Below are 20,000 nucleotides of genomic sequence, written 5' to 3'. Positions count from 1 at the left end.
TACACACACTACACACTACACACTACACACACTACACACAGTACACACACTACACACTACACACTACACACAGTACACACAGTACACACACTACACACTACACACAGTACACACACTACACACTACACACTACACACACTACACACACTACACACACTACACACACTACACACTACACACACTACACACTACACACACTACACACTACACACTACACACACTACACACACTACACACTACACACACTACACACACAACACACTACACACACAACACACACTACACACTACACTACACTACACGCACTACACGCACTACACACACTACACTACACACTACACACAACACACACTACACACACTACACACACTACACACTACACACGCTACACACACTACACACACTACACTACACACTACACACAACACACACTACACACTACTACACACTACACACACTACACACTACACACACTACACACTACACTACACGCACTACACGCACTACACACACTACACTACACACTACACACACAACACAACACACCCTACACACAACACACACTACACACAACACACACTACACACAACACACAACACACACTACACACACTAAACACAGTACACACAGTACACGCACTACACACTACACACACTCCACACACTCCACACTACACACTACATGCAGTACACACTACACACTACACACACTACACACTACATGCACTACACACACTACACACACTACACACTACACACTCTACACACTACATGCACTACACACTCTACACACTACATGCACTACACACTCTACACACTACATGCACTACACACTCTACACACTACATGCACTACACACACTACACACACTACATGCACTACACACACTACACACTACATGCACTACACACTACATGCACTACGCACACTACACACACAACACGCACTACACGCACTACACACACTAAACACACTACACACACTACACGCACTACACACACTAAACACACTACACACACTAAACACACTACACACACTAAACGCACTACACACACTACACACACTAAACACACTACCACACTAAACGCACTACACACACTACACACACTACACACACTAAACACACTACACACACTAAACACACTACACACACTAAACGCACTACACACACTACACACACTAAACACACTACATACACTACATACTAGTGCTAGTGTGAGAAACACACATGACATCCAGAAAGAGAAGCTGCAGAGAAGCGTGTACTTCCAGCCTCTGAGACAGCTGTCAAATTTAATCTAGTACTGTAGCCTAACAATTTACAGAAATAACCCACGGGGACGATGCGGAGAGAGAGAATCAGGGGAACAGAAGAAAGACGAAGGGAGGGAGAAGAGAAGGGGAAAGTAATGAGGCATGCTGCATATATGTCTGCAAAACATAAATATCACATGCACACACACACACACACACACATACACACACACACACACACACACACACACACACACACACACACACACACACACACACAATCTCTCACAGAAAACATGAGAGAGAAAAGGTCTGAATACATTTTAGCAGTTATGATGCTGTAAAACTCCACACCCACACCCACACCCACAAAGCTCCATTAAATGTACAATAAGTAAACTTTCCAAAAAACTGATGAAATTCCAGGAGCAGTGTGTAGGCTGAGAGAGAGAGAGAGAGAGAGAGAGAGAGAGAGAGAGAGAGAGAGAGAGAGAGAGAGGCTCTGTGACAGGTCAGAGGAGTAGCAGCATGGACAGCACCAGGAAGGTGAAGTACATTTAACAAGCAAAACTTTAAAAAGCTCCTAATATAAAGACAGCATGAAAATTCCCCTCTCCAATGAGGAGAACACACACACACACACACACACACACACACACACACACCTACTCTCTCAAACACACACACACACACACACACACACACACACACACAAATACTCTCTCTCTCACCCACAAACACACTCGTTACACATGTGCGCGCACACACACACACACACACACACACACACACACACACCTGCTCTGTTGATCTCGATGATCTCTTCCTGTGCCAGAGGGCAGTCCCCTGCTATGCTGCCACCCAGCACATTACCCATGATCCTGTGCGGAGAGGCGGTTGCCATGGCAAGAGCATCAGGCTTGCAGTAATTGGGCGAGCCGGGTTGTGGGGCTCGTGGGATGTGTTTGTTCTTCTTCTTGGGCAGCTTCTGCTTGGCCATGGCCAGCGAGTAGTACATGCCGAAGTTGTTGACGATGACGGGCACAGGCATGGCGATGGTAAGCACGCCAGCCAGGGCACACAGAGCGCCGACCAACATGCCCGACCACGTCTCGGGGTACATGTCGCCGTAGCCCAGCGTAGTCATGGTAACCACGGCCCACCAGAAGCCAATAGGGATGTTCTTGAAGGAGGTGTGGGCACTGGCCGTAGGGTCATCGGGGTCAGCGCCAATCCTCTCGGCATAATAAATCATTGTGGCAAAGATAAGCACCCCGAGAGCCAGGAAGATGATCAGGAGCAGGAACTCGTTAGTGCTGGCACGCAGAGTGTGGCCCAACACCCGCAGCCCGACGAAATGGCGCGTGAGCTTGAAGATCCTCAAGATCCGGACGAAGCGGACGACACGCAGGAAGCCCAGCACGTCCTTGGCGGCCTTGGATGAGAGGCCACTCAGCGCCACCTCCAGGTAGAAGGGCAGGATGGCCACGAAGTCAATGATATTGAGCGAGCTCTTGAAGAACTCAGCCTTGTCGGGGCAGAAGATGACACGCGTGAACACCTCGATGGTAAACCAGATGACGCACACGCCTTCCACGTACGTCAGCCAGTTGTCCGTCACAACCTCGAACACCACTTCCTCGTGCGTCACGTTGCCCACCGTCACATTCTCTGTGCGGTTGTAGATGGTGTTGAACGCCTCATGCGTCTCCAGGCAGAATGTCGAGATGGAGATGAGGATGAAGAAGAGCGAGCCAAACGCAACGTACTAAAGATTCAGAGAGAGAGAGAGAGAGCGAGAGAGAGAGCGAGAGAAGAATGTGAGCATGTCATTAAGTAGATACAGATTAAGTAGAACAACATCTAATGTCACAATCATGTAAAACTCAGAAGAGCTGCATTGATGATAATCATTAGCTTCAAAATGTGTCGTAAATTGATATGAAATAAAATAAACAAAAACAGCTAAAATGTGGATGATTTTATGTAAATGGACCTTGATAAGTCCCCTGATGTGCATCGCTGGACCTTAAAATATAGCTTATCATTCACATGACGCTAGTGTGAGAATAAAAACTGAAGGGAAAAGTAGTTTTGCAGTGCAGTGCTTTATTTTTTTTTAGTTGATTATGTGATGATAGAGTCCAGCATTGAAGGGGTGGCAAGAGACACAGCTACATGTCCACTGCAGAGGAAAGACAAAATACGTTAATAGCATAATTCTGCCAACAGAGGGCGCCAGATACCACAATCAGCACTAGAGAGAGAGAGACGGATTGTGTGTGTGTGTGTGTGTGTGTGTGTGTGTGTGTGTGTGTGTGTGTGTGTGTGTGTCATCAGCCGTAAAATGCCACTGCACAGAGACAAGGAAAACACCCCTGAGAAAGAGGAAAAGAGAAGGGGAGGGGAAGAGCAGAAAAGAGAAGAATAAGAAGGCGGAGCTTAAAAGAGGCGCATTTTCAAACGAGGGCATGATAAACCAAAGAAAGAGAAAAAGACAGGTTTCAGGTTTAGTTGTTTGAAACGGTTACACAAGAGAAAGACAGATGTGAGCGAGATGAACGGACATATATATATATATATATATATATATATATATATATATATATATATATATATATATATATATATATATATATATAGAGAGAGAGAGAGAGAGAGAGAGAGAGAGGAAGTGTTAGAGAGACGCGATGCGCTGCAGCCGGTGCCGCTGTACTAAAATCGGTTGCGTCGCATCACATCAGGCTGGAATGCAGAGAGATGTGCATCGATCAGCCCCCGTGAGCCTGTCCCTGTCTTTTATCTCCTCATATCACCGGAAATCAATAGAATCTGATGGTCTTGGAATGTCCTGGTATCCAATTATACACACACACACACACACACACACACACACACACACACACACACACACACACACACACACACACACACACACACACACACACACACACACACACACACACACACATACACACACACACACACACACACACACACACACACACCAGCAATTTCTTAAACACTGCACTTCACATTTTTCCATTTTTTCCCCTTCACAGCTATAAACAAATCACTCACACACACACACACACACACACACACACACACACACACACACACACACACACACACACACACACACAAGGACTTAAGCGTTTGACAGAAGTGCCATCTTTAAGGCTGTGTCTCAAATAGCAGCAGTCAGGTCAATCCCCCAGTGACAGGATTTGCAGCGGTGAAAATGAAGGACTCGAGGCATCCTGGGAGAATAAACCAATTCCCCAACCCGATTAGCATGGACTAATTTTTGACGAGTTCTCATCTCATCTAATCTCATCTCGGCCTCAAAACTCTGACGAGGCACCCGGACGTCACTTTCACACCACACGTACGCTCACAGCCTGCTCCAGATTTACCCCGAGCTCCAGATACACACGGCCAAAAAACCCACATCTGACGCAAAAATGATCAAAAACGAATAATGTTACACAGAAACGCGAGAAATAACAAATTAGGTTTAGCGTTCCATGTTTTTATTTGACGAGCTGAAAACAGCTGTAGGTTTGTCTTAATCAGAACAGATCCAGTTCTAGAAAATTCCTTTTAAACATCTGGATAAGTGATGAATAAGCCTGAATCACAAGCGTGACCCTTTAACGCTTAACCATTAGCCAGATTAGCAGTGATTAGCTTATGGCTATAAATAAAAGCTCAGTGTTTACAGTACAGAAACTCCACTATTTTTCATACGCTGGTGGAATTTCACACTAGTGTGTTTTGATGAGGCGTTTCTGAATACACAAGAAGAATAAACGCACACTTCTCCGTCCAGCCGCCTTTACAAGTTTGTATTCCGTCGTCGGTCTATTTATTTATACATTCGTTCGTGTACACGTTGCTGTAAACAGAATAGAGCAGATGTATAAATTATGCATATTATCAACCGAACATAATGAAATATATCCAGTATTCCATTATTTATGATTGCAAGAAGCCAAATGTAAGATTATTAAACCCATTAAACTCACTTCTAAATATTCTAAAAAGATTTACATTTTCTTCTAGAAATAAACGTTTCAAATCTAACAACTGACCACAAGTGCTAGATTCATTCATTCATTCATTCATTCACTCATTTTCTACCGCTTATCTGAACTTCTCGGGTCACGGGGAGCCTGTGTCTATCTCAGGCATCATTGGGCATCGAGGCAGGATACACCCTGGACGGAGTGCCAACCCATCACAGGGCACACACACACTCTCATTCACACACACTCACACTACGGACAATTTTTCCAGAGATGCCAATCAACCTACCATGCATGTCTTTGGACCGGGGGAGGAAACCGGAGTACCCGGAGGAAACCCCCGAGGCACGGGGAGAATATGCAAACTCCACACACAAGGCGGAGGTGGGAATCGAGGCGGGATTCGATCCATCTCTCTGCCCTGTGTGTTTTTTGGAGTTCACGAGTTCTCCTCATGCTTCAGTAGTTTCCTTCAGGTTCTCAGGTTTCCTGTCCCAGTGCTATAGGGCTGATTGGCATTTTTAAATTGTCTATAAAGTGTGTGAAGTTAAAGCGCCACCTACTGACCAATCACAGCTGAGTTGAGGTGACGAGTTCATACACAATCTCAATCTCAGTCGTGTCGGTTTCACTCAATTCACCTCAGGTACCTTAACCCTCTGGGGTCTAAGGGTATTTTTTAGGCCTGGAGACGTTTTGTCATACCCTGACATTTGTGCTTTTTTTCAGTTGCTTATGAAGATATAAATGGCTAAAGTCTAATATCACTGTAATCAGCACAAACTGGACTACCATAATATGTGAGCAGCATGTATGTACATGATTGTGTTTTTGAGAAAACAATGTTTATGCATGGTTAGTGAAAAACAAAACATTAGAAATCACTCGAACAAGGCCATAAAACCCATACAGAACGTCGGTTCACAGGACTTTTGAGAACTGGATCTTGTAGCCTAGAGTTTTTGCTTCAAAATGATGTGAAATTCATCTTGTTTACTCACAGAAAGCAATATATTGATTTAAATTTCCTAAGACACTTTTTGTTTGTAAAGGTCATATGCGAGTAGGCATCAACTATCATGAATATTAGTGTGAGTCACACCTGAGAAGACAAAGGCCCGCATAATGAGCTGCATTATGAGCCTTACAGGTAAGTGTGTGACTGAGAGAGGAGCTACAAGAAAGAATGTGAGGGCAAAATAATAAATGTGTATATTTTTGTTTTTAGTTTATTTTGAATATTTAACTATCACACAAAATCAATGGCGAAAGTTTGATTTTGACATTGGTGGGGACATAATTTATTTGACATTGGTGGGGACATAATTTATTTGACATTGGTGGGGACAACATTCCCCACCTCTGTTGTTATAAGAATACTTTCTTCCTCACATACCGGTAACCTGCATAATCACGTTGCATATTGCTTCATACAACGGAATATAGCCGCAGCCGACCTCAACGCATTAGCGAGAAAGACAAAGCCAATCAAACAGCGACGTGGGTTAGAGAGGCGGGACTCAAAAAAGGAAAAGGCCAATCATTTTAGAGAGTTGAGTTACAGAGGCGGGATTCATTGCAGGGGGTAAATCTGTTAACCGTTTGTGTTCCGCTAAAATATTTTCATCTTATTTAATGATTCCTGGATAAATGTTAAATGAAATAAGTAAAAAAGCACAAGACACAGACGGTCAGTGGTTATGTATAAATATATATATATACATATATATAGGCTTAGTCTAATTATTGCTAGGGACAATTGAGTGTTGTACCTGGATATTGGTAGGGACATGTCCCTACCGTCCCTACCCAAATCGACGCCCTTGCACAAAATAACTTTAGAAGTTAGTAATAACACAGAAGACACAATCAGGGCAAAACTGTGCCTCAAAAAAAAGTGCCAACAGGAAGAGTGCAAGATAAAAAAGGGTGTGAGGTTTGTAGAAGCCCCACTAACCTACTCTGTCACATACTGTAGTACCCAGAATTATACAGTTATACATCTTCGTGCCACTCTAGGAAACAGTTCCTTTTCAGCTGAATACACAAGTGAACATCACATGCCTGGCATTTCCAAGGCATTTCCAAGCACACAGGTCCGGATTGCATGTACCGAGTCGTACCTGTGTCTCGGGGGGTGTGTACAGTACGTGGTTACCTGATTCACCTCAGTTCATGTGCATATGAGCAGCGCGCTCAGAGGGAGGTGGGAACACATTAGCTACTGTATAATTAGGCGAAACAGGAGAAACCGGACCACTCCTTACTTTCTTACGGATGACATAAGAATAGATTATTTGTTTTTGACTTGAATTTGTTTATTAAAAAGTAGACATTTCAAGCTTTCTATGCATATATTTATCTTGTATTTGAGGCAAATATTCGCTGAGATTCGGGTTGTTTTATTTATGTGTCTTAGTGGTGACCGAGACCGAGATGGCAGAGAAACGCAGTCTGTTTATTTTCTTTATTCTACAAATGCACAGCGTTTTGTTGTTATTATGAAAGCACTTACATAAAAGTAGACACTTCACAGTTTCGAATGATGTATTACATGTATGCGTATGATTATGAATGACGGAGAATTTTAAGTGGATTTCACGTTGAAGCCAGCGCGCCTTTGGACCCCAGAGGGTTAAACCCAATCAGAATGTCATCTGAAGCCAGTGACTCTTGTTAAAGCTGATTCAGAAAGAGTTTTATGAATTTAGTTTTCTGACGATCTGCTGTGCTGCAGGTGAAATGCGACCTTTAGGAAGGTCAGTAAGGTAATGTTCTGTCTCTGAGTTCGGGTCAGAGCCGGCAGAATGTCCTCTATCGCTCTCTCTCACACACACACACACACACATCATGGTTTTCGGCTTGGTCGGACGTCTAAAGTTTCAAACTCGATCCAGCGATAGCTTGCAGAAAAAACAAATACTGCAGCATATTACTTTCAAACGTCTCCTCGATTCTGTTCGTTCTTCTTTTTTCCTAGAAACGTCCCACTCTACTTTCAGGGCCGGTTATCGTTGTTAGTCAAAAGAATGCAAAATAATATACTGTGTTAAGAATGCAGAAATGGAGTTTATGACCCTTCAAAGGGCTCACAAATGAAAACTGCTGAGATTCTGGCGGCTCTAAAGCTTCTTCACCTGCTGAGTGAACTGAGCAGACGCGATACGTCTTAGCGTCTCATAGCATACGCTTGTTAGGTCGGAGTATAAAGACGGTCTCTCTGCTGAAATACCTGATTGTGTTTAAACATTTAATACCATTAGGGAAATAGAGGCCAGGAAAGATGTGGATGTAGATGTGGATGCTGTGATATTTTAACACCAGTGTTTCTGGAAAATACCTTGAACATGCGGTCAGTAATTATATTTGATGTTTTATGTTGTTCGCATAAATTTTTTCCTGCCTTTGTAAATCCTGAATTCATATCCAGTGTGGTTAAAGGTGCGGTCTGTAATTTTCAGCAAGTTAAGTTGAATTTGAGTTCCCTTGTGGTCTTGGATGCCACATTCACATCGCCGCGGCAAAGGTTCGAAACCCCGAGCAGGAAAACAACGCAACCATTAGAGCTTAAGTAATGCTTGGGCGAAAAATAGGAGGGTTGTGAAAAGAAAACATATTCAGATTTGGATTAAAAAAAATTTGAATGATCCAAAGATTCTCACAAGTGATACAAGGTTGTGTGAAAGTCTTTCCAGCCCTGAAATGAGCTCCACCCCCACAAGCAGGAACAAAGATGTTGATGCTCTCGAGCCATTTGTGAGGTTTTAAGATTTTACTAAAAACTGAGAGTTTAAAGAAGCAAACTTGGGCGTACTCTCTGAATGGACAGGGTTTAATCCGTCTTCCTGTACACACGGAAGTCGTAAGTGTCAGAAAGTATCTCGTACGTGGGCGAGGTGAGATAGCGATTGCCTACGGATGTGTTAGGGAGCTCTTGAGATGCGAAGACGTATGATAGGCTGGGATTTGTTCAGGAGCAACTGGAGGAGGACAAAATGAGGTGGAGTCAGTTCCAGGGATCCCAGGACAGATCCCAGGACATGTGTGTGGTCGGTTGAGGTAAAGGTGAAGCCAAGGTGATGCCTTCTTTTAATATATCATTAATATGATGAGTGTTTAGAAATCTTTAAAACGGTTCATGGATGATGAACGAATGAACTTTCCTCGTTCGTTTCCACGGCTCAAGCGCCACAACTGTGGCTACTGACAGCTTGCTGACTCGTGTCTGACAACCGAATCAGCACAATCACTGCAGCACAGCGCGAGCCCAACAATCACAAGACGCACCCTGGTGCGTTCATCATAACCGCCTGACACATTCCCTGTTTTACTGCTTGCGAATCTGCTTGGATGGAAATTTGGGGATTTTTTATTTTTTTTTTAAAAACAAGTGGAATAAACACTACATGAAAATAAATCTGGGGGCATGTTGGCTTAGTGGTTAGCACATTTGCCTCACACCTCCAGGGTCGGGGGTTCGATTCCCGCCTCCGCCTTGTGTGTGTGGTGTTTGCATGTTCTCCACGTGCCTCGGGGGTTTCCTCCGGGTACTCCGGTTTCCTCCCCCGGTCCAAAGACATGCATGGTAGTTTGATTGGCATCTCTGGAAAATTGTCCGTAGTGTGTGAGAGAATGAGAGTGTGTGTGTGCCCTGCGATAGGTTGGCACTCCGTCCAGAGTGTATCCTGCCTCGATGCCCGAAGACGCGAGGTAGTTTGGATATAGGGTGTTGTGCTGAAGCCCGTAAGCCCTATTCAGACGAGATCAGTTATTAATTAATGTTACTGTGAAAGCCTGCGATGTTTTTATCTACGGAAAACATTCTGCATTCTGAAATGCTAAGATGGGCTATGATATAGGAAAAGGTACCTAGCAATAACGACACATCATCTTTTATTCACCAAAACTGAACGCAAGCTTGCGTTGAAATGAGATTAGACTTAAAACAAAGTGCAGCATCACATAGATTTCATGTGGACTCCCGGGAGATTCTGTATAATCTGAACGCTGCTCTTAAAACTCATTTGATCAGCATGGCCCAGTTTGGTGCTTGGACTCGCTAATCGCTTCTCTATTTCTGTCTTCATTGTCTACACAAGTTGCTCTGCCTAAAACTCAAACGCAAGCCGGACTACGAGAGGAGCGACTTCAATTATAGCACACGAGCGACCGGCGGACCCGTGTGACGTCTAGGGAATTGATATTTTGTGGAATTGTACAAATGCAAAGTGCTGCAGTTGTTTCTCTGCAGCTTCGTCTCGGTGTGAAAGCACAGCCCGCATCGCTGTGAGGCTCACTGCAGCAAGTTTAAACATTCCCTCCAAATACGACTGCAGCACACACACACACACACACACACACACACACACAGTGCAAATCCCACCAATACCAAGGCAATCTTGAGGGACAGATTCTCTCGAGATAGACGCCAGATCCACCACACACAATTAAAAACGAACGCTCAGGCTGCGGCTCGCTAAACGCCCCTATAAATCATTCAGACAGGGCATTTAGGCGTGTTCATATCACAACGAATGAAAACAGGAGAGCAGATTTGGGTGCAGCGGGAGAGGCTGTGACGCAGGACCGGTAAACAACAACAGAAAAGGAAAGCAGACAGATACGCAGAACATGGACAGAGCAGAACCATATTAATCATCTTTACAGCACAGGCGCTGTTGAATACTCAGATCTGATTGGTCAGGAGGGGACTGGTTGTATCTCTAACACCTGCTACAGATGTGAAGGTAGCACAGCTATAAATCACAGGTTTACACAAATACCAATAGGCTGATTCGAATTCGCTCAAATTTACCGGATAGTTCCCGTAGACCCCATTGTTCATTAAAACCGAACTTGTTGAAAACTACTGATTTTTGAAAGATTTTTATCGAAGGAAAAGACGCAGTCATTGATATGCGGAAAGGAAAGGAGTCTCCGGTGTCAGCGCTTATAAGTGCAAGTAATTATACATTCATTCATTTTCTACCGCTTATCCGAACTTCTCGGGTCACGGGGAGCCTGTGCCTATCTCAGGCGTCATCGGGCATCGAGGCAGGATACACCCTGGACGGCGTGCCAACCCATCGCAGGGCACATACACTCTCTCATTCACTCGCACACTACAGACAATTTTCCAGAGATGCCAATCAAACTACCATGCATGTCTTTGGACCGGGGGAGGAAACCGGAGTACCCAGAGGAAACCCCTGAGGCACGTGGAGAACACACAAAATCCACACACACAAGGCGGAGGCGGGAATCGAACCCCCAACCCTGGAGGTGTGAGGCAAACATGCTAACCACTAAGCCACCGTGCCCCCAGCAATTATTTTATTTTATTTATATTATTTAATTATTTATAGTTGCTATAGCACAAGTGAGAACAGGAACGCAATCATTTCCTGTCCACCACGTACAGTACCGCCAGAGAGCACCAGAGGGCACTGTGATTCATCGTGTGAACTACCTCTTCTTTTGTGTTGTGTATTTGTGTATTAGTCACACTATTTACTTGATTGTGAAAAGAACACACAACAAGGACACAAAGCAAGGCTAGGAAAACTGGAACATGGAAACAAAATGCAGTGCACACAGTGACCAGAAATAAGACCGAGAATAAACATAAGCAGGCAGGAGGTGGTTTTTTATTCCAACCTGGAAGCGAATGTGACGAACAAAACTGTTTATTGCAGAAAATAAATAAACTCTGTGACCAAACAAACCTTTGGTTCGTCATGATGATCTTCATAAATGAGTACGACATTTAATGAATTTTAAAACACCTCAATTTCCTAAGTTACTATAAAGCTATAAACGAAGCACATCAGGCACAGTCACAGTCAAATTATCTTAAATCATGTTCCACGATCAGGAACCATTGTGTTCTCTTTGTGGAGGAATCTGAACGAGTGGCGAGTCGGAGTCAGACGTTTTCGAGGCGAGAGCGTTATTAGTAAAAACACACAAGGCTGAAATAGATGAGTTTCCTGTTCGGTGTGGTGACGTTTTACATCGTATTTTGTGGCACTGAATAAAACGTGTAAATATCTGGATATTTCTTTCAGATTTCAGGCATTTAACAGAAAAAAAACAAACAAGAAAAACAACAATTCTAAACATCCACTATGTTCACACTTGAATCTGCACCCTCTGGTGGTCAGGAGGGGAATTGCTTTACTAATTGCTCTATTCTACAGAGAAATAAATCGTTTTGTGACATGCAGTTATGTAAAGTTCATAAACAACATCAGCATGTTCACTTCATCACTGATTCATTTTAGAGTGTTTTATTCTTCACCAACATTCATGTTATTGCATAAGATTTCAAGTGAAATCTTTTTTCCTCACCTCTCCTCTCCCCTCATCTCCTCTCCTCTCCCCTCATCTCCTCTCCCCTCATCTCCTCTCCTCTCCCCTCATCTCCTCTCCCCTCATCTCCTCTCCTCTCCCCTCATCTCCTCTCCCCTCATCTCCTCTCCCCTCATCTCCTCTCCCCTCATCTCCTCTCCCCTCATATCCTCTCCTCTCCTCTCCACTCATCTCCTCTCCTCTCCCCTCATCTCCTCTCCCCTCATCTCCTCTCCTCTCCCCTCATCTCCTCTCCTCTCCCCTCATCTCCTCTCCTCTCCCCTCATCTCCTCTCCCCTCATCTCCTCTCCTCTCCCCTCATCTCCTCTCCTCTCCCCTCATCTCCTCTCCTCTCCCCTCAACTCCTCTCCTCTCCCCCTCATCTCCTCTCCCCTCATCTCCTCTCCTCTCCCCTCATCTCCTCTCCTCTCCCCTCATCTCCTCTCCTCTCCCCTCATCTCCTCTCCCCTCATCTCCTCTCCCCTCATCTCCTCTCCACACCTCTCCTCTCCCCTCATCTCCTCTCCACACCTCTCCTCTCCCCTCATCTCCTCTCCTCACCTCTCCTCTCCCCTCATCTCCTCTCCACACCTCTCCCCTCATCTCCTCTCCACACCTCTCCCCTCATCTCCTCTCCTCACCTCTCCTCTCCCCTCATCTCCTCTCCCCTCATCTCCTCTCCTCTCCCCTCATCTCCTCTCCCCTCATCTCCTCTCCACACCTCTCCTCTCCCCTCATCTCCTCTCCACACCTCTCCTCTCCCCTCATCTCCTCTCCTCTCCTCTCCCCTCATCTCCTCTCCACACCTCTCCCCTCATCTCCTCTCCTCACCTCTCCTCTCCCCTCATCTCCTCTCCTCACCTCTCCTCTCCCCTCATCTCCTCTCCTCACCTCTCCCCTCATCTCCTCTCCTCACCTCTCCTCTCCCCTCATCTCCTCTCCTCTCCCCTCATCTCCTCTCCCCTCATCTCCTCTCCACACCTCTCATCTCCCCTCATCTCCTCTCCACACCTCTCCTCTCCCCTCATCTCCTCTCCTCACCTCTCCTCTCCCCTCATCTCCTCTCCACTCCTCTCCTCTCCCCTCATCTCCTCTCCTCTCCTCTCCCCTCATCTCCTCTCCACACCACTCCTCTCCCCTCATCTCCTCTCCTCACCTCTCCTCTCCCCTCATCTCCTCTCCTCTCCACTCATCTCCTCTCCCCTCATCTCCTCTCCTCACCTCTCATCTCCCCTCATCTCCTCTCCACACCTCTCCTCTCCCCTCATCTCCTCTCCTCTCCCCTCATCTCCTCTCCCCTCATCTCCTCTCCTCACCTCTCATCTCCCCTCATCTCCTCTCCACACCTCTCCTCTCCCCTCATCTCCTCTCCTCACCTCTCCTCTCCCCTCATCTCCTCTCCACACCTCTCCTCTCCCCTCATCTCCTCTCCTCTCCCCTCATCTCCTCTCCCCTCATCTCCTCTCCACACCACTCCTCTCCCCTCATCTCCTCTCCACACCTCTCCTCTCCCCTCATCTCCTCACCTCTCCTCTCCCCTCATCTCCTCTCCACACCACTCCTCTCCCCTCATCTCCTCTCCACACCACTCCTCTCCCCTCATCTCCTCTCCTCTCCCCTCATCTCCTCTCCACACCTCTCCTCTCCCCTCATCTCCTCTCCTCACCTCTCATCTCCCCTCATCTCCTCTCCACACCTCTCCTCTCCCCTCATCTCCTCTACTCACCTCTCATCTCCCCTCATCTCCTCTACCTCTCCAACCTCTGCTCTCCCTTCATCTTCTCTCCCCTCATCTCGTCTTCTCTCCCCTCATCTCCTCTCCAACCTCTCCTCGTCCCTCATCTACTCTCCACACCTCTCCTCTCCCCTCATCTCCTCTTTCTCCACACCTCTCCTCTACACCTCTCCCCTCATCTCCACACCTCTCCTCTCCCTCATCTCACCTCCTCTTCTCTTCTCTCCACTCCTTTCTTCTCCTCTCCTCCTCTCCCCCCTCCTCTTATCTCCTCTTTTCCTCTACCACTCCAGGTTTTCTGTCAAAGCCTTCGTAATATTTTACTGACAAATGATATATCTAATGAGCAAACACGCCTTGTTTAGTAAACAAACACACACACACACACACACACACACACACACACACACACACACACACACACACACACAGAAGTATACACACACACAATCCCGGGAGCACGTAGCAGTTTCCTCCATTCTCGAGCCATGTTTCACTTTATAAAAAGTGTCCATGTGAAATCAGCACTCAGAGGATCCATCATGGATTGGGAAAAAAAACGATGAAGTCAGAACTTCAGTATTAGTCAGGATTAGCGCTGGACAAACTGTTAGCTTTGTTAATATGATGCCTTTTACTAAAGTACAAAATACCTGCTTATTATTCAATTAAAAATACTGAATACATGTATGAACAAACTTTTACAGACCAAAAACGAGTTTAAAAGTTTAGGCAAATATTTAAATGCAACTTATGCATATTCAAACAAACAAACAAACAAACAAACAAACAAACAAATAAATACCTATAAATATAATTTCATATTAGAATAAAACAAGTGAATAGATAGATAGATAGATAGATAGATAGATAGATAGATAGATAGATAGATAGATAGATTATAAGAGAAAAGACTAGAGATCTAGAGAAGTAGATGCTTATAAAGGCTGAGAACAATCCAAAAAAAAAAGTAGCCTATAGGACTAGGTGGAAGACCGCAAGCGCATCAAATGACGTAATTACCATCGGCCGGGCTGAACGAGAGGAGCGCGGCTCTCATCGGTGTGCTAACGCTCTGTACGTGTCTCTTCTGTTCTCTCCATGTGTCTGTGATGTGTTTGTGTTGACATGTGGACATCTGCACCTCCACTAATGCAACCTTGGGGTTATTAAACATGTTATTATCGCTGACTCATCAGTGTCACAGAGAGAGAGAGAGAGAGAGAGAGAGAGAGCGAGAGAGCGAGAGAGAGAGAGAGAGAGAGAGAGAGAGACTCTCAGGACAGGATGTGCACTTTAACACACGACTCCTGCGGGAGTTGATGATGTTTTTTTAACTGCACACCACAGACTGCTTTATTCAGCTTCCTGGACAACAGCTCTATATTTCACACCGTGTTCTAATTTTTAACCTTTTACGGTTACACGTAACGTTGTGAGCGTCTGCGAAACGAGTCGATGCAGCACTCTGCTGTAGGACGGCGTGGTTAAATGTTATAAAGCACATAATTCCAGAATTAATAACCGTTTTGAAAAATAGAAATTTATTATTAAATACAATATTTCACTATTATTATTATTATTATTATTACTATTATTATTACTACTATTATTATTATTATCATTACTATTATTATCATTATTATTGTTATTATTATTATTATTATTATTACTATTATTATTATTATTACTACTATTATTATTATTATCATTACTATTATTATCATTATTATTGTTATTATTATTATTATTATTATTATTATTATTATTATTATTATTATTGTTGTTGTTCTTTCAGGATTTATTAGTGCTGTAAAGTCATCTTTCAATTAATAATGAAGACCTTCTGACCTTCAGGATTGGAAATCGAACAGCACCAATCAGAAAGCCTAGTAATGCAAAACAAACAAACAAACATAAACAGTAGTCGGTACCACGGTGAATCTGATTGGTCCACACGATCAGAAGTGGACGTGCCTCCGTTCTACCATCAATCAGAAAATAACAACACATATGTAGCATTTAGCAGCTAACCAGCAGTGTCGTGTTTTGTATAAGCGAGTCAGATCGCTAATTCGATCCAGTAATCCAGCAAATTGGTTATTTGAACGTTGATGGAATGTTAATTTGCGAACACTTAAGGAACATTACAGCCAGAACATCCCTGGAACATTACATCAGGAACGTCACTGCAACATTCAAGAAACAATCCATTGTACAACATTTTCTTTTCAACGTCATTAGAACGACGATGGAACGTTAATTTCGAAACGCGGTAACTTTGTTTAAAAAAAAAAAAATCTGCTGTTGTGATGAACAATTGCTCAATGTTAATCAGAACATTGAGGGGAACGTTAAGGCCAGAACATCCGTGCAACGTTCTAGAAACATCCGCCGCAATAAAGGTAAAGAAAAAAAGAGCTTCGTGATATCATTTATCACAATGTCCAAGTCATATCGTCCAGGTGCAGGCGTCTTGATAAGTAAGCACACGCTCAGTGTTAAAGAAGTAATTTACTGCGCCACTCCAACTGCAGTGTTTTTACGGAGAGAGAGAAAGAGAGAGAAGGGAGTGAGAGTAAGAGAGAGAGAGAGAGAGAGAGAGAGAGAGAGAGAGAGAGAGAGCAGGACAGAAGTTAATGTCTGAGGATATTTAGCGTGTTGTACCGAGCATGACGAATGTTGACTGCTCTCAGAACGTGTCGTGTGTGTTTCTGAAGACTGACACCAAGAGGAAGCTGATATCTGGCTGCTTTCTTCATCTGCTGTTTTAACACTACACTCGAGCTCGCTTTGTATTCCACACACACACACACACACACACACACACACACACACACACACACACACACACACACACACACACACGTCAGAGAGATTCTCCACCCCTGGAATAATCTACTAAATGCACTGCGCCAACTGACTAGCACAGCTTCAGCCCTTCACTCTAGACACACACACACACACACACATACACACACACACACACACACACACACACACACACACACACACACACACACTGTGCGTTCGGACAATTATTTCTACTGGATTTCTAACACGGGAATCAATAATATATTTAATCACACTTCATGCACACTAGAAAGCACCGGGCACACGTATCTCTTTAGCCAAGAACACACATAAAACATCCGATAACCTTGTGTTCCGGTAGATCTGATCAAATGCACATTATTGTCTAGTGCTGCTTAATATTATGAACAGCCGCTATGCTAATTCCTCTCCACTTGCTTCTCTTTTTCTACCCATCCTGAGGCATCCAGAGATTGTACCAGCTCCAGTTTTGTTCTGCTTCATGTGGATTTCAGACCTTCAGTGAGAAGAGACCAACCCTGTGAGGATCTTCAGGCATCCAGAGATTGTACCAGCTCCAGTTGTGTGGTCTATGTTATCATCCGTGATTAACAGCGCACGACCTGCTGCGTAGTGTAGGCAGTCTGAGAAGCCGCTTTTTCTTGTTTAACTTCGGACCTCACGTGACATTAGAAAGTATTCTGATTTAGAAATCACTGACCGCACCTTTAATGTTAACAATGCCTCGTTATTCATCAGTTCTACATCACCCATTATTCATAAAGTCAGATAAGCAGCTTTTATATGTCTAGTACATAGTATATAAAATATTCCAGTTTGCAAATAATTGATTTCACCTTTAATGTTAATTCAGCATCAGTTCTGTGACATCTTCCATTATTAATAATGCACTACATGTTGTTTAGTTTTTCGTTGTACTTACCACTTGCTCTGAAAATGGTACAGCATGACAAATCACTGTCCACACCTTTAATATGCACTCTTAATTATCAAGTATTAGAAACTGTTTTGATATCAAAATCAGTGACCACACCTTTAATGCAGTCTGACGAACAGCTTCCAGTCTAGAAAATATTCTATTTTTCAAATCACTGACTGTACCTTTAATTTAAATTGTTCGTATCAGTTCTATATCATCTATAATTAATAGCGCACTAAATTGATGTTTAGTTCGGTCTCAAAAAATGCTAGTCTCATAAATCGCTTGTAGATTTGTAGTTCAACAAATTGTTTTGATTTAAAAATCACTGACCGCATCTTAAATGCCAACGATACCTCAATATTCATCAGTTCTACATCATCTATTATTAAAATTCACTACATGCTCCATAAATTATATCAGTCTCTGAGAATGACAGTCTTAGACATCGTTTAATGCTGCATCACATATATTAGTTTGGATTTAGAATTCACTGACCGCACCTTTAATGTTACATCTGTCTCATTGAGCTGAATAAAGAAAAAATATGTTGCTGTAAAGTTTGTTGTCTCAAACACAAATCTGGGAAATCTTCCAGAGTCAGATAAGAACCAGCGAGCTCAGAGCAAGTGTGACGCTGATCAGCAGCAGTGGCACACCAGGCCAGTGAGAACAGATGGGAAGAGGGTCACGGCATCCCTTACGCTGACAAATAACAGAGAGTCCTTCGCCGGCCGAGTCCAAAACCCACTTGTGTAAGTGTGCTAATGGAATGTAGGACACAGGGGGCTATTTGTAGAGCGTCTGCGAGTCGCTGCAACACCTGCTCCGGAGGTCACTTCCTGCGGTGCGTGCCGACTCAGCTCAAAAGGGTGACAGAGCACCTGGTGGAGTTCTCAGAGCTTGGGCTGCTCTAAGATCCACACTGAAGAAGTGTGCAATGTTGGGCAATTCATGCACTCAACACGGAACCAGCGGAAAATGGGCGGGACCACCATATGATGGCCAACAAACTAAATGAAAAAGCCCTTCTAAAGCTCATGCACTAGGCCCTTGATTAGAGTGTATAGTGTGTGTGTAGTACGTCATTTGGACACAGCTTAATTCCTGATTTGTTTTATTCCTCTCACGCCACAAGACAAAATTATTCGAAGACTTTGTAATTATCTGTAAAACCCGTACGTTCGGTGTTGTCTGAAGTTTGTCTGAAGCTCCGAATCCTTCCTCCTGAACACTTTTTCCCCCCGTAAACGGTAAATAAACGTCTCCTTACAGAAAACAACAGTCTAAATATAATTCAGCTGTTTATGTTAATGTTTCATGTCCAAACCATTTCAACCATCACAAATGGTTCTTGTTTCACATTTCCAGTCAGCAATCGTTGAATCTGTGACAGACCGACTCTTCGCTCGTTAGCGCTCCGTCTGACGCTATTTATACCCATGTCATTAAGCAGACAAGTGTGTCAGGACACTAGGTAACGTCCCAGTGTGTTGATGAGACTGTTGTGACATACTGATTGCGCTTCCGAGGCCGTCTTTTAAAGACGACGGAAAAACCGAGACCTTTTTTAAAAGTACAACACTGCGATTGAATAAGTAATGAAGTCTCCTCCTGTTCGTCTTGTGTCCGTGTCGAGGACTGAACGTTTTCCTCATCTCTCACTCCAAGGTGGTGTTAATATGAAGCTCATATGAAAGTAGACACTTGTAGAGTTTCATCAGTATTTCTGTTTTTCTCTACAACACTAGAGGTGATAGATTCATAGAAAAAAAAAAAAAAATTAAAAAAAGGTTCATTTTCTCCACAAAGATGTTTGTATGTTCAGAGAAAACGGTGATATCAAACCCATTTCTGCTCTCCGAGTGTTTGTTCAT

General features: G+C 44.0%; 1 protein-coding gene across 10 annotated transcripts in view; it reads right to left on the bottom strand.

Moving 5' to 3' along the window:
• kcnc3a (potassium voltage-gated channel, Shaw-related subfamily, member 3a) overlaps positions 1-20,000 on the bottom strand; it is a 97,026-nt gene that overhangs the window by 33,838 nt on the left and 43,188 nt on the right. For all 10 annotated transcript variants that reach the window (XM_027178839.2, XM_047800872.1, XM_047800873.1 and 7 more), the window contains one exon: positions 2,052-3,021. In XM_027178839.2, coding sequence (XP_027034640.1) covers positions 2,052-3,021 — 970 coding nt within the window. The remainder of the gene's footprint in view (positions 1-2,051; positions 3,022-20,000) is intronic.

The sequence above is a fragment of the Tachysurus fulvidraco genome, chromosome 15 (assembly GCF_022655615.1).
Source record: "Tachysurus fulvidraco isolate hzauxx_2018 chromosome 15, HZAU_PFXX_2.0, whole genome shotgun sequence".
In the NCBI taxonomy this organism is placed as follows: Eukaryota; Metazoa; Chordata; class Actinopteri; order Siluriformes; family Bagridae; genus Tachysurus; species Tachysurus fulvidraco.
Note: the sequence above shows the minus strand (reverse complement) of the source record. Positions and strands in the feature narration are given on the sequence as shown.